The sequence below is a fragment of the Echinops telfairi genome, unplaced genomic scaffold (assembly GCF_000313985.2).
Source record: "Echinops telfairi isolate 266 unplaced genomic scaffold, ASM31398v2 ScPeMD7_7468;HRSCAF=8506_0, whole genome shotgun sequence".
In the NCBI taxonomy this organism is placed as follows: Eukaryota; Metazoa; Chordata; class Mammalia; order Afrosoricida; family Tenrecidae; genus Echinops; species Echinops telfairi.
The window spans coordinates 3,101,710-3,114,404 of record NW_022111369.1 but is presented as its reverse complement, the minus strand read 5'-3'; the positions used below and the strand labels follow the sequence as shown (position 1 = coordinate 3,114,404).

Sequence of the window (12,695 nt, the reverse complement as noted above, 5' to 3'; positions counted from 1 at the left end):
CTTGCAGTTAAACAAGCAGCCATCTAGCAGGGAAGAAACAAAGCCCACATGGAAGCACAGCAGCCTGTGTGATCATGAGGTGTCGACGGGAAGAGGTATCAGAAGTTCAAAAACAACCAAATTGATGTGAAGGGGCATGGAGATAGTGGAGACCCAAAACCCACATGCAAGATAATTGGGCAATCCCTCATATAAGGGCCACATGGAATGGACGATAAAGTGAGGGTACGGTTTGGCACCGATGAACTACATAACTATCCTCTAGTTCATAAATATTTCCTCCTCTTACTATTATGGTTTACTTGTTCTACCTCATTAATCAAGTTAGATTTGCATATTTTTATTGGTATATTTAAGATTATGCAGTACATGAAAGGCAAGATAGATAATGTCTCTGAAATAGTTACAAGAGTAATGGTTCCCTGAGAGTACAGGAAGGGAGAGGAGCAGAAGGGGGAACTGATAGCATTGATGATTGTTTCATCAATCACTGGATTGGGATTAAACAACAGAATTGACTGTGAATAGATATATTGGGTGGTGTAAAATAAGTCAATGAAACTATTATATAATAATAATAATAAAAGAAGACAATTTGCATTCTGTAATGGGCATCTTTGCTCTTACTTTGTTTCCTAAGTTGGTGAGCTTCAGAATTCCATCTTGCCACACTTTGGACTTCTTTGTCTTCTGATGAGTATAAAGTACCTTATTCCCAAAAGTATGAAAGCAAAGACACAGTTTCAATTTATAGGTATTCAAGGTTGTGCGTTTTTTATAGCATCTCTTCATACAAAAACATATTAAGATCTCATTCATTGAAAAACAGCACAGACACCCTGAGAACAATAACAACAAGACATTTCTAAAAAGCTGCACAATGAAAAGAACTAGGTGGGAAAAGTAAGGAAAGGAGAAAAAAAATGCAGAAATCTAAGGAGGAAAGAGAAAAGTTAACTAGGCACCAAAAGGAACTTTGAGCTTGTATTCGGTGTTGGGAAGAGAACGATTTACAAGGCTACCACTCGGGTCTCAAGTGTGCTTCAAAGACGCCAAGAGGTTCCCAAGACCTGCGTAGGGATTCATGAAGGGAAAGCTAGGTTCATGATAATACTATGATATTACTTGCATTTTGACTCTCATTGTGCCAAGTACATACAGTGGAGTTTCTCAATGCTATAGGATGTCTAATATTGAAGTAACTTGATGCAGATATGAGAATTTAGCTGTCTCATACCAAGCCAAAAGTTAAAGAGAGTTGTAAAACTATAAAATCACATTATTCAATGTTTTTACCCACTGTGGTATCTTTTGTTTTGAAAACAAGTATTTTTCATAGCAGTGTAAATTCATGTTAATATGTAATGGATTTACTGTTGTTATTTTTATTGAATTAAAAATGTCTATTTAAGAGATTTTAATTTCTAATATGGAAAACAATAGTAGATGTAACTCCCACAAACAAAAGCTCTTTGGGGCCCTTAACATTTTTAAGGCAAGTAAAAGTATCCTGACACCAAAAACATTTGCAACCAGTGATCCTACATGTAAGAGGCATGCTAGTCCAAGAGAAATTGTTTCCTGGACCCAAGTTTCTAAAGAATTCATTACAAAAGACTTTGGACACCAAACATGACCGGTAGCGAAAGATAGGGTTGTTAGGTAAAGTATAAGTAGCCTGACTAAATCTGAATTTCAGATAAACAATGCTCTTTTAGTAGAAGCATGTGGCACCTCACAGGAGCCTGGGGACTCGGTGGGGGAGTGCTCGGCTGCTATTCCCTGGCAGCTCTATGGAAGAGGGATGTGGTAGGCTTTCCATAGACAGACCGGCTTGGAAACCCGATGGGCTAACCAGTTACACTTGGAATCAACTACACAGCACCTGGGTTTATGTTTCCAAAACTGAATGGGGCAGACTTACTCTAAAAGTTATTATCTCATACTCAAGTTTTACTCCACATCCAGATTTTTGTTTCTTCTTGTGAAACCCTAAAACACTAACAAGGGATTTGCCCAATGGAAGGAGGGCAGAAGGTAGGGAAGGTAGGGATGAAAAGAACCCGCGAAAACAGGCAAGACTTACAACAAATTCTTGGCTTTCCATCATTTCTTCTGAAATTCTAACCAGTCAGGCCCAGCAGATACTCAGCATTTACCACTTATAGCATCTAAAATAAAAAGGGACAAAAAAGCCTGAGCTGTTGAAAAGTTCAAGCATCAAATATAATTTTCAACATCAAGTCTTGACTGGAAAGAGAAATCAGGGCTCCACCTACTTGCAGAAGGAAACAGATGTATGATCAAATTGTCTGCCCCTCAGGACACACAAGAAAGATAGCTGTGTTTTGGAAAACCAATTTTCCAGAGAAAAACAATGCAAAAACCAAACACAAAACTAAGTACAACACATAAGTGGTAGTCTACAAATCTTTTTTCCAAGTGTCAGTATGTATCAGAAGATATGACAGCCTTCCCAGCTCCCCGCCCCCCACCAACCACCACCTCCACACACGTATTTGTTACCTTTACAGACTGAAAACAAACAAAAACCCGTAATGGATCCCTACATTCACCACAAGATGGCCCACTGGAGTGTTATTTCTTTGCCTGACATTTTCAAGTCAAACCACAGCACCTGGCACCAAGTGTGCGCTATAATCCTTCTGCAAGGAAGACTGCTTGATACTTTAGTGAGGGGTATGCTATGAGGCAGCATCAACTAGTTGGCAGTAAGTTTGCAGTTTTTGGAATGGGTATACAGCTATCCTATGACGCTGGATAAAACTATTTTGTGGGCAAATTTGGGGTAGTGGTTACACATTGGCCTGTTATCTACAGGGTGAGCGGTTTGAAACCACCAACCCCACTCCTTGGGAGAAAGATGGGGCTTTTTACTCCCATAACAACATTCTCGGGAACTCATGGGCAATTCTACTCTGTCCTCTAGGCTTGCTATGCGTCAGCATCAACTTGATGGCAGTGAGTTTGGGGTTGGGGTTTGTGCAGCTATCCTATGACATTGGATACAACTTTTGTTGGCCAACTTGGGTATTACTCAGGGGGACTTGAAAAAGTAAATAGGCATACCAATGAGATAGTTTATTTTTACCCTCCAAAGCAGAGGTTCCAAAGGCATTTTCCCAAGACCAGCATCATCATCATCGAACAACTTATTAGAAATGCCAATTCTCAGACTCCATCCTTGACCAATCAAACCAGGATGTCTAGAGCTGGGGTCCAGTAGTCAGTATTTTAAACGCCCTCCGGGTAGTGTTGTGGCATGCGCAATTTTGAGAACACAGTTCTTAAGCCCCTAAGGAGGCCAACAAAGTTACAAATTGAGATGATGGCTTTAGTTCTTCTTTGAGACATATAAAATATACAAACTATGCCACACGTATATTATTTAAAGGGACCTAGTGGTACAGTACTTAAGTACTCGGCTGCTCATTGAAAGGTCAGTGATTCAAATAAACCAGCCCCTCCAGGGCATAATGATGTATTGATCTGTTTCTGTGTTGAAACACTTTGGGTCAGTTTTAGCCTGTCCTGTAAGTAGTTATGAATTGGAATCAACTGTACAGCAATGGGGTTTGCCATTGGTGTTCGGTCTGGTAACTGAACGGTGAAGTGTCCAGTTGCCAGCCAGAAGGCTGGGAGCTCAAACACACCAGCTGCTCTGAGGGAAAAGTGCTGGTGATCTGGTCCCATAAAGACAGTAGACTAGAAAACCCTGAGGGGTAATTCTTTGCCCTATAGTGTTGCTATGATAAAAATAAAGGATATACTTGAATTGGACAAATCTGCTGTATAAGACCTCTTTAACATGCTGAAGAGAAAAGATGTCATTTTGAGGCCTACGGTCTGCCAAACCAGAGTATTTTGAATGCTCAAGAGGCAAAGAGGTGGAGACTTCATCTCATGTACATTGAACATGCCGGGAGAGACCAGGAGACCAGGAAGACATCACACTGGGTAGAGGGGCAGCAAAAACGGTGGCGGCCCTGGATGAGATAAAATGGCACAGTGCTGCAACAATGGGTTCAAATATAACACTAATGGTGAGAATGTGAAGGGCCAGGCAGTGTTTGGAGCGGCTGTGAGTCAGAATCGATTGCACCCAACACCACCAGGCTGGACAGGACTTGACAGCATACAGCAGTGTGCATGATTTATAAGTTACTTATATCCAGAGGTCTGAGCGGCACAAGCAGATTGCACCTGACTACTAACCTAAGGGCTGTCTTTTGAAACTCACTTGGTGGCACTCAGGAAGAAAGGGTTGGCATCAGCTTCCATAAGGATTACAGCCAGAAAGTCCCATATAGCATATGGTCCCACAGTGAGGTGGAACAGCCTAGACTGCAATTCCTTTGTTTGTTTGTTTGTTTCATTTACTATTTGCCTGACACGAAGCACTGGTGGCACAGTGGATTGAGTGTTAGGCTGCTAATGGAAGTCAGTGGTTCAAAGCCACCAGCAGATCTGAGGGAGAAAGAGGAGGCAGTCTGCCTCCATACAGATTTACAGCCTCGGAAATCTGATGGGGCTGTTCTATGCTGTCCAATGGGTCTCTGAGTTGGAATCAACTGGCTGGCAGTGTATCTTTGGTTTTATGTGTCAGACACTGTGCTAGGCTGAGATGCAAAAGTGAACAAAATACTGTCATTGATCTCAAGGAAATTTCCAGATAGAAGGACAATAAGCAATAATCACAATAAAATAGAACAAGAATGTGCACAGGAGGGGCATCAAACTTGGTCTAGGACATAGCACATAGCTTCTAGAAGGCAATATCTATGTTATATCTGGAAATGACCCTTAAGCAAGGGTGGGTACCAGGGAAGTTCTTTCCACACAGGAATAGATGTGTGCAAACAGATGAGGGCAACACAGGAAACCAACACAGGAAATCATGCTAAGCAGCGTCATTAAAAGGTCAGATTAAAAGGTCAAGTGAGTGGCTGCCTGAGAGCCTGACAACACAAGCAATAAGAGTACTCGGAAGGCCCTGTCAAGTCATGCGGAGGTGGAGTTTGGCCTCCTTTTGACAATGACTGAGAACCATGGCAGGGTTTTTAGAATAAGATGACATCTCATTTGGGTTTTATGAAGGTTAGGCTGGCTGCTATGTGAAGAAGAGATGGAGTAAACTAAAAGCCAAATTTGCTGCCGTCAAGTCAATACTGACTCATAGGATCCCCTGTGGGTTTCCAAGAGTAACTCCTTTGGAGCTGCTGTTGGTTTTGAACTGCTGACCACGTGGATCGCAGCTCACTACACCACTGGGGCTCCTAAGCATGGGGTAAAAAGTACTCACATGAGATCTGAAAGCATACCGCAGGACACAGGTCACCGGTCAGACCTTTCAAAGACATAGTCTCACATTCCTGTATCTTGCCTTTTAGCCCACTAGAATTACTAAAATGTAAGGAAGATCACAGAGATGTACAAAGAAGCACCTCTAGCTGGTACATCAACTTGCTCACAGTCACTGACTGGGCGACACAGTCCGTATATACAAATCAGACTCTGCAGTATACTTCCAAAGCACAAGACCCCACGCCATCAGGTTGACTCCCACTGTTATCAACCTTATACAAGGTTCCTCAGACTATAAATCTTCACAGGGGCAGAGGGCTCATCTTTCCCCTGCAGAGCAGTTACACACTGCCAACTTTTCAATTAGCAGGATGACGCTTATCCCATAGCGCCACCAGAGCCCCTTGGCGCTGTGCCTGGTATGTGGAAATTACTAATCTGAGATCTATTTCATAATAGCTATTCTTTTTTTTCAGTGCAACTAGATGCTGAAGAATGTTAAAAGTGCTTTAAATGCTTACAATGATCTCATTTTTAAAAAGGAGGGAAACTGGAGTGCATACTACTTAAGTAACTGTTGAAGTAACTGTTGAAATACTTAAGTAACTGTTGAAGTCAATAATTGCCATCAGCATTCAAAACCAGGGTTAAATACCTTATACATAGTATTGATCAGTCTCATAATCCTGAAGAGCAGGTATTGTCAGCACAATTTGAAGACTGGGAATCTAGTATTTACTAAGTTGGGGTTATTTATACACTTATTTAGGAATCGTAAGATAAGTTTCCTAGTGTTTTCCCAAAGTAGTGAAATTTCTTCTGAGATTTAGAATTTAAAAGGAACTTAATGAAGATTCTAGGAGCATAGTGGGTTAGAAGTTAGGATGGTAACCAGAAGTTCATCAGTTCAAAACCACCACCAGCTTTTCAGGAGAAAGATGAGGCTTTTACTCCCATAAAGATTTACAGTCTCAAAAACCACAGGGGCCGTTTTAACTTGTCCTATCAGGTCACTGTGAATTAGCACCGACTCTATGACAATACGTGAGTTAAATGAATGTTCAAAAATTCTCATAAATGGTAAAATAATAGGTTCAAATTTCAGGAGGAAAAGGGGTAATAGGATGAGAAAATACTCTAAAAGAACCCTATTGCCTACATTCAGTGGAAATTAAATGTTCCTTTCTTACCATTAAACAGGAAGTAGTATTTTGGATGGCAGCATCATATATTTGAGTGAGATACTGGGATAAAATTTTTTCTCCAAGTGTTAATTTATATACATTTGTTAGATACATTAAATATTGGCCCATCTCTTATGGATGAAAGATTAGTTTGCAAATATCTTTTAAGTGGTGTGGAGATCCCCCCAAAAATTCTGTGGTAATTTACACTGGTATGCACAAGCATACATATACATGTGCATTAGTATGCACACATCTACACATATACTAATTCATGTGTATGTCAATTTGATGTTCTCAGTAAAATGTAAGTCCGTTAACCACAAGGTGTTGTTGGCCGTTTTGTTTCGCTACCTGCAAAAGATCGTCTGCGTCTTAAAAATCTCTGAATCACTGAAACCATTCAGTCCAAATAAGCAACCAAAAGGAGCCCACACGTCAGGTCCGAGATTCTAGTAATCACGATGCTGCGTAACCCCATGAGAATGGGGGGGTGACATTTCGTCAGTCCTGAGGACAAACACGAAAACCCTCGACAATTCCCGAGCGTGCAGGCATCGCAGAGCAGGCCTGGTACAAGCAGCGAACACGAGGCTCTGGGGATGACAGGCAATCGAGCAAGCTGCCACCCATTTCAAACAGCTTCCTACCCGATCCGCGGCTTCAGGAGCAATTCTCCCGTCTCTCCTTCCCAGACAGCCACGCCGCCGCACGCCTAAGGCCCCCTGGCCTGGCCACTCTTTCTTCCCGGAAAACTCCCACAGGCAGTAAACGAACTGCCCCCGTCCCCAAGCAAATCCATTTCGAAATTCTCCCGCGAAAGCGTGTGACGTCACTAATACGGGACGAAACCAGCTTCAGACCCGAGATTCAGCCTGCCCACCTTCACCTCAGCCAGCCCGCCTTTTTCAAACTGCCAATCAAATTCTCACTCGGCTCTGCGTCTGCCCGATGCCCCGCCCCCGGAAGTGAGCCCGCGTCGGTGACGTAAGGACGGGCCCACAGCCTGTGGGCCCCGTCTCCAGGGAACTGGAGGACGGTGTCGCTCACGCTATGACGCGAAATTAAGCACGACTTTAGCTCGGAAGGCGGCAAGGGCTGAAGGGCGCAGTCTCTGATCCCGTGCTTGGGGAATTGAACCGATTACAAGCGGCCTGTAGGATTGCTCAAGTTGGGTGAGCTCTAAATTCCTTTTAGTTCTTTTTCGTGCAGCCCAGTAGCTCGTCGGTCTTCACCGCCCCGCCCCCCAGCTCGCTTGCCCTACTCTGCGCGTGCGCAGAAGTCCTTGCAGTTCCAGTTTGTAGCGCGCGAGGGCGCATGTTGTCCGCCGTTGGGTACTTGAGGGCGTGCTTCCCGTCTGACTGCACCTTTCCGAAGTACGGTAACGGGAGGGGAAGAGGTGCTAAGGAAGAGTGCCTGTTAAGGGAGTTTGGGCTTGGGTTTCGGCTGCCAAAGAAATCTTTGGGGAAGTTAGATAATGTAAAGATTGTGCTCAAAAAAAAAAAAAAAAGGTTGTGCTCCATAATTATCATTTTGTTTTGCAGAACTCGAGTCATGTTCCCAAAGAGTTGTAAATACAGCTACCAGAGGGACCTAGTAAATGCCAGATATAGTGTGTTGTTGGTTACCCGTGGTGCATTCCGACGCCGGGCTACCCCGTGCGTGCAGAATAGAACACTGTTTTTAGAAGCAGATGGTCAGACCTGCCTTCCAAGGTTTCTGGGTTTTGAACTGCCAACCTTTGAGTTCGAAGTCAATTCTTTATCCGGTTGTGCCTGCTAAGATAAATACAATGTACAGTACCGAATGCTATATATATATTTAGGGATTGCAGAGAATAAGATGACATTTTAAATGGGTCATAGAAGTTATATCGGTTTATAAGACCAGTGGAATCAGACGACTCATTTCAGGCAAAGACAATAAGTCAAGAAAATACTCAGAATTTTTTTTTTTTTTCTGGAACAGTGGTTCTTAAGATTTTTGTCACAAACCAGCCTCATTCCATCAAATTGATTCCAACTTACAGCAAATTTATAGGTCAGGACAGAACTGTCCTTGGTGACATCTGAGGCTGTGAACCCTTAGAGGAGTAAAAAGCCTCCTCTTTATCCTGAAGAGCAGGCCTGCTGGTGGATTTCAAACTGCTGCCCCAGTGGTTAGCAGCCCAACAAAATGACACAAGAGTGCCTATGAAAATATGATAAAAGCTAAGGTAAACTCCCAAGACGAGTGGCTGTTTCTTTACCCAAAGGCTTTGGATATCATTTTATCAGGAGAAACTGCATAAAACTTTAAATAGATATAGATGTGTAGTGTCCCTGCTTGTGCTCTTCGTCCATCTATGCCTCTCGTAATTGGGCAATTTTAAACACAAAGCGTATAATTCACGCCACTGGATTAGAGATTGTATTGTTGTGTATATTTTTGCCACAATTAAAAAATAATTACAAATATAAGAAAAGAAAATGTTCTAAAATTGATGATGGTGATGATTTTCAAATCTTCCTGATAGGATTAAATTATTGAGTTGTATGACCTGTGGATGAAGTACCCATAAAACTGTTAAACAGACACAATTTTACTATTTTATCCTCGTAGCAGAATGGCGTATGCTTCTGCCAGCCAAGTCAGCAGTACCAAACCACTCAATGGGAGAAAATGAGGCTTGCTACTCCCTTAGAGAGTTACAGTCTTTTTAAGAAACCCACAGGGCAGTGCTACTGTTGTCCATAGGGACACTGTGAGTCAGAATTGACTGGTAACATTGGGTTTGAGTGAGTTTAAAGTAGAAAATTGATAATACACATTAGTTTTGTTCAATGGAGATGCAGTTAATTACTGCCTTGATCAGTTTTATATCAATTAGCAAATTAATTTTAGCATTTCTAATTGCCTGTATATGTTATGTACCTGCTCTTTGAATTCTCATTAGAACTGATTTTTGACACCTAGTGTCAAGATTTAAATACAATCTTGATATGTATTGATGTTACATTATTACAACATGGTTTATATGTCTCAAAAATTTTTCCCTTATACTTTAATGAAATCCAAAATGCCTCTTTAAATCACATAGAATTTCAAAGTACAGGAAGTTTTAATAATAGGTAGGCAAAAAACAATACCAAACCTACTGCCACAAATTTATGACTCCTGCAACCTGTGTCCATGTAGGGTTTCTGAATTTGTAAATCTTTAAGGAACAGGTAGCCTCATCTTTCTCCCAAGGAGCAGTTGATGGATTTGAAACATTTATCTTTCAGTTAACAGTCCAGAGCTGATTCGGCAGCCTTGCCCGAGCTTCTAAGATATACTCAGTGTAAAATGGAATAAAAGATAATGGAATTTTTCCCATGAATATTTTGAAGTCCTTTGGCTTGTCACAGTTGTTGAGCTTCAGTAAAAACAAGCTAGAAGATGCCACTTAACTGATTGTGAGGATTTATAGCACTGGATTTAAAATAACTGGCATTGCTACACAGTAACGTTTATTCTTTGTCTAAAGTCCCTGTTCAGTGGATTTTTTAAAAAGAAAATTAATTACAGGAAGTGCTAAGAAGTTTCTAATATTGAAAGTTTTGACTTTAGATTGACGTCACAGAACCAGCAGAACCGCCGTATCAGATTTGTTGTGGGCAAGTTGCACAAGGATCACTTAGTTCTAGAACAATTTATATCAACTGTACTTCTGCCTTGTTGTAGTGACAGTAATAATCAGAGCACTACATAGAACTGGGAGTCAGTTCAGAGGTCAAACTGATGGGATATAGGGCCAGGTTGGGGTTCTTGGTAGCATGGGGGATTATTCGTTGGGTTGCTGCTTGCAAGGTCAGTAGTTCAAACCCACCAATCCCTTCCAGGAGAGGAAAATAAGACTTTTTGCTCCCATAAAGATTTATAGTCTCAGAAACCCTCGGGAGCAGTATAGCTCTGTCCTGTGGATCAGAATCCACTTGGTGGCAGTATGTGCAGAGACAAGCTGACACAATAAACTGTTGCTTGTGTATGCACTGTAACAACATGAAGTGCTGTCGGTGCACTCCTCCTGGTAGTCCGATTAGGTATGGCTTATGTTCATCCTCCTCTTGTAAACCACAGAGAAGTGAGGTAACTTGGGCAAGTACTAGGTGCCCTGGTAGCATAGCGGTTACAAGTTGAGCTGCTACCCACAGGTCAGTAATTCAAAACCACCAGTCACTCGGAGGGAGCTTTCTACTCCCATGAATAGTTCCAGTCTGGGAAATTCACAGGGACAGATCTACTCTGTCCTATAGGGCCACCGAGAGTCTGCATCAACTCAAGTCTGGCATAGAGTTTGGGTTTTTGTCGTTTGGGGCTAGTTGGTAAATTCTAGTAAGAAGCTACATTGTTTAGCATGGGGTGGAATATGGTATGCTTAAATAGGCTGAAAGTGAGTGGTAGAAGAGAGAACAGGGCCTAGGTTTGAAGAGTAGTCAGTTTGACTTGGCCCTGAAGACTGTGTGCGTGCTTGTTATCACAGAATATTGAGAAAGTAGACTTCACCAAGACTAACCAAAGTGCTGCCTTGTAACCTTTTGATCCTTGTTAGTCATGGTGGTGATGTGTGCTCTTAAGGAATCCTCATAGCAACTCTGTGTGGTAGAGCAGAACTACCTTGTCAGTTTCTAGGTGGACATAGTTGTTATGCATTGGACAGACACCATGCAAGGTCAGCAGTTTGAAACCACCATCCAGCTCCATGGGAGAAAGATAGGGCATTCTACTCCTATAAACCGTTAATGTCTTGGAAACTCACAGGTGCAGTTCAAACAGATCCCAGAGTCATGAGTCAGCAATAGTTTCTAATCCTTTAAAAAAGTTGTTCCTCGGGAAAGCTAATTTTTACCTTTTTTTATGTTACTTTCTGCTTAATCTGTATCTTTGTCTAAACTGAAGGTCTATTTATCCAGAATATATGTTCTAAGATCCAAATTGCAGACATCCTTTAGGCATTCCTTAATGCACAAAGCCCCCAAAATAACCAAGGAATGAAGCTGGCTCCCTGTGCTGTGACAGAATGGAGAGACAGCCTGGTTCTGAGAGTAGCTGCCTGTGCTCTGATTTGGAAAGCTGGCAGTCTCCCCTTTATCACTTACGGTTTTCTGGAGGTAAACTTAGCATGCCTTATGTGAGGTGGCTGTATACTGGTTGCTACATTGGCACTTCTACACTCAATGTTTAAGGTGGTTGGTGTGAGTATAGAACACTGACACACACAATCCTAATGTTATTACCTAATTAATAACTTTCTAAGAATGGAATGTGAACACGGTGATCCAGTGAAGTTGATGGAAGAGGAAAGTACAGAGAAGAAAAAGGATGTGGAGAAGAAGAAGCGGTCCCGTGTCAGACAGGTGCTCACTGATATCGTGAAGCAAGTGGACTTCTGGTTTGGAGACGCCAACCTCCACAAGGACCGATTTCTTCGTGAACAGATAGAAAAATCTAGAGATGGATGTAAGTATTTCAATGGCGCAAACTGGTTCAATAGTTGACTAAGATGCCAGTTTTCATTTGCCAGCTACCAATTTTATCTTTTTTATTGCTAGATGTGGATATATCACTTCTTGTGTCATTTAACAAAATGAAAAAATTGACTACTGATGGGAAATTAATTGCCAGGGCATTGAAAAGTTCAGCTGTTGTAGAGGTACAGTAAGATGCATTCACATTCTTTTTTTCCCCCCCACATTCTATATTTTTATACCATGTTTGTTTCCGTATCATTTGACACCTTGTAACTCTTTAAAGCTCGACTTAGAAGGCACCAGAATCAGGAGGAAAAACCCTTTAGGGGAGCGCCCCAAGGATGAAGATGAACGCACAGTGTACGTGGTAAGAAGACACATAAGACACACGGGATCCGTTTACTATTTAAAGTTTATTGCATTTTATTTTAAAGTTTATTGCGTTTTAATCTTTATTCATTCATCATAGGAATTACTTCCCAAAAACGTTAATCACAGCTGGATTGAAAGAGTATTTGGGAAATGTGGCAACGTGGTTTACATAAGTATTCCACACTACAAGTCCACTGGAGACCCAAAGGGGTTTGCTTTCGTAGAATTTGAAACAAAAGAACAAGCCGCAAAAGCTATTGAGGTAGGTCCAAGCTCCTACAAAACAAAAAACAAAATGTGAACAAGTTTCTGCTTTAAGTCA

The 12,695-nt window shown here is 41.7% G+C and overlaps 2 protein-coding genes across 3 annotated transcripts in view; one reads left to right on the top strand and one right to left on the bottom strand.

Annotated features, from left to right (window-relative positions):
- ZGRF1 (zinc finger GRF-type containing 1) overlaps positions 1–2,169 on the bottom strand; it is a 68,853-nt gene extending 66,684 nt beyond the window's left edge. For both annotated transcript variants that reach the window (XM_045284144.1, XM_045284145.1), the window contains exons 1-2: positions 2,087–2,169; positions 628–708 (exon numbers count right to left, since the gene is read on the bottom strand). In XM_045284144.1, the coding sequence (XP_045140079.1) occupies positions 628–708; positions 2,087–2,110 (105 nt within the window). In that variant the 5' untranslated portion in view covers positions 2,111–2,169. The remainder of the gene's footprint in view (positions 1–627; positions 709–2,086) is intronic.
- A 5,374-nt stretch (positions 2,170–7,543) lies between these two features.
- Positions 7,544–12,695, top strand: part of LARP7 (La ribonucleoprotein 7, transcriptional regulator) — a 15,097-nt gene continuing 9,945 nt past the window's right edge. Inside the window, exons 1-5 of the mRNA XM_045284311.1 lie at positions 7,544–7,684; positions 11,788–11,990; positions 12,083–12,183; positions 12,285–12,368; positions 12,471–12,635. Of these exons, the coding sequence (XP_045140246.1) occupies positions 11,789–11,990; positions 12,083–12,183; positions 12,285–12,368; positions 12,471–12,635 (552 nt within the window). The 5' untranslated portion in view covers positions 7,544–7,684; position 11,788. The remainder of the gene's footprint in view (positions 7,685–11,787; positions 11,991–12,082; positions 12,184–12,284; positions 12,369–12,470; positions 12,636–12,695) is intronic.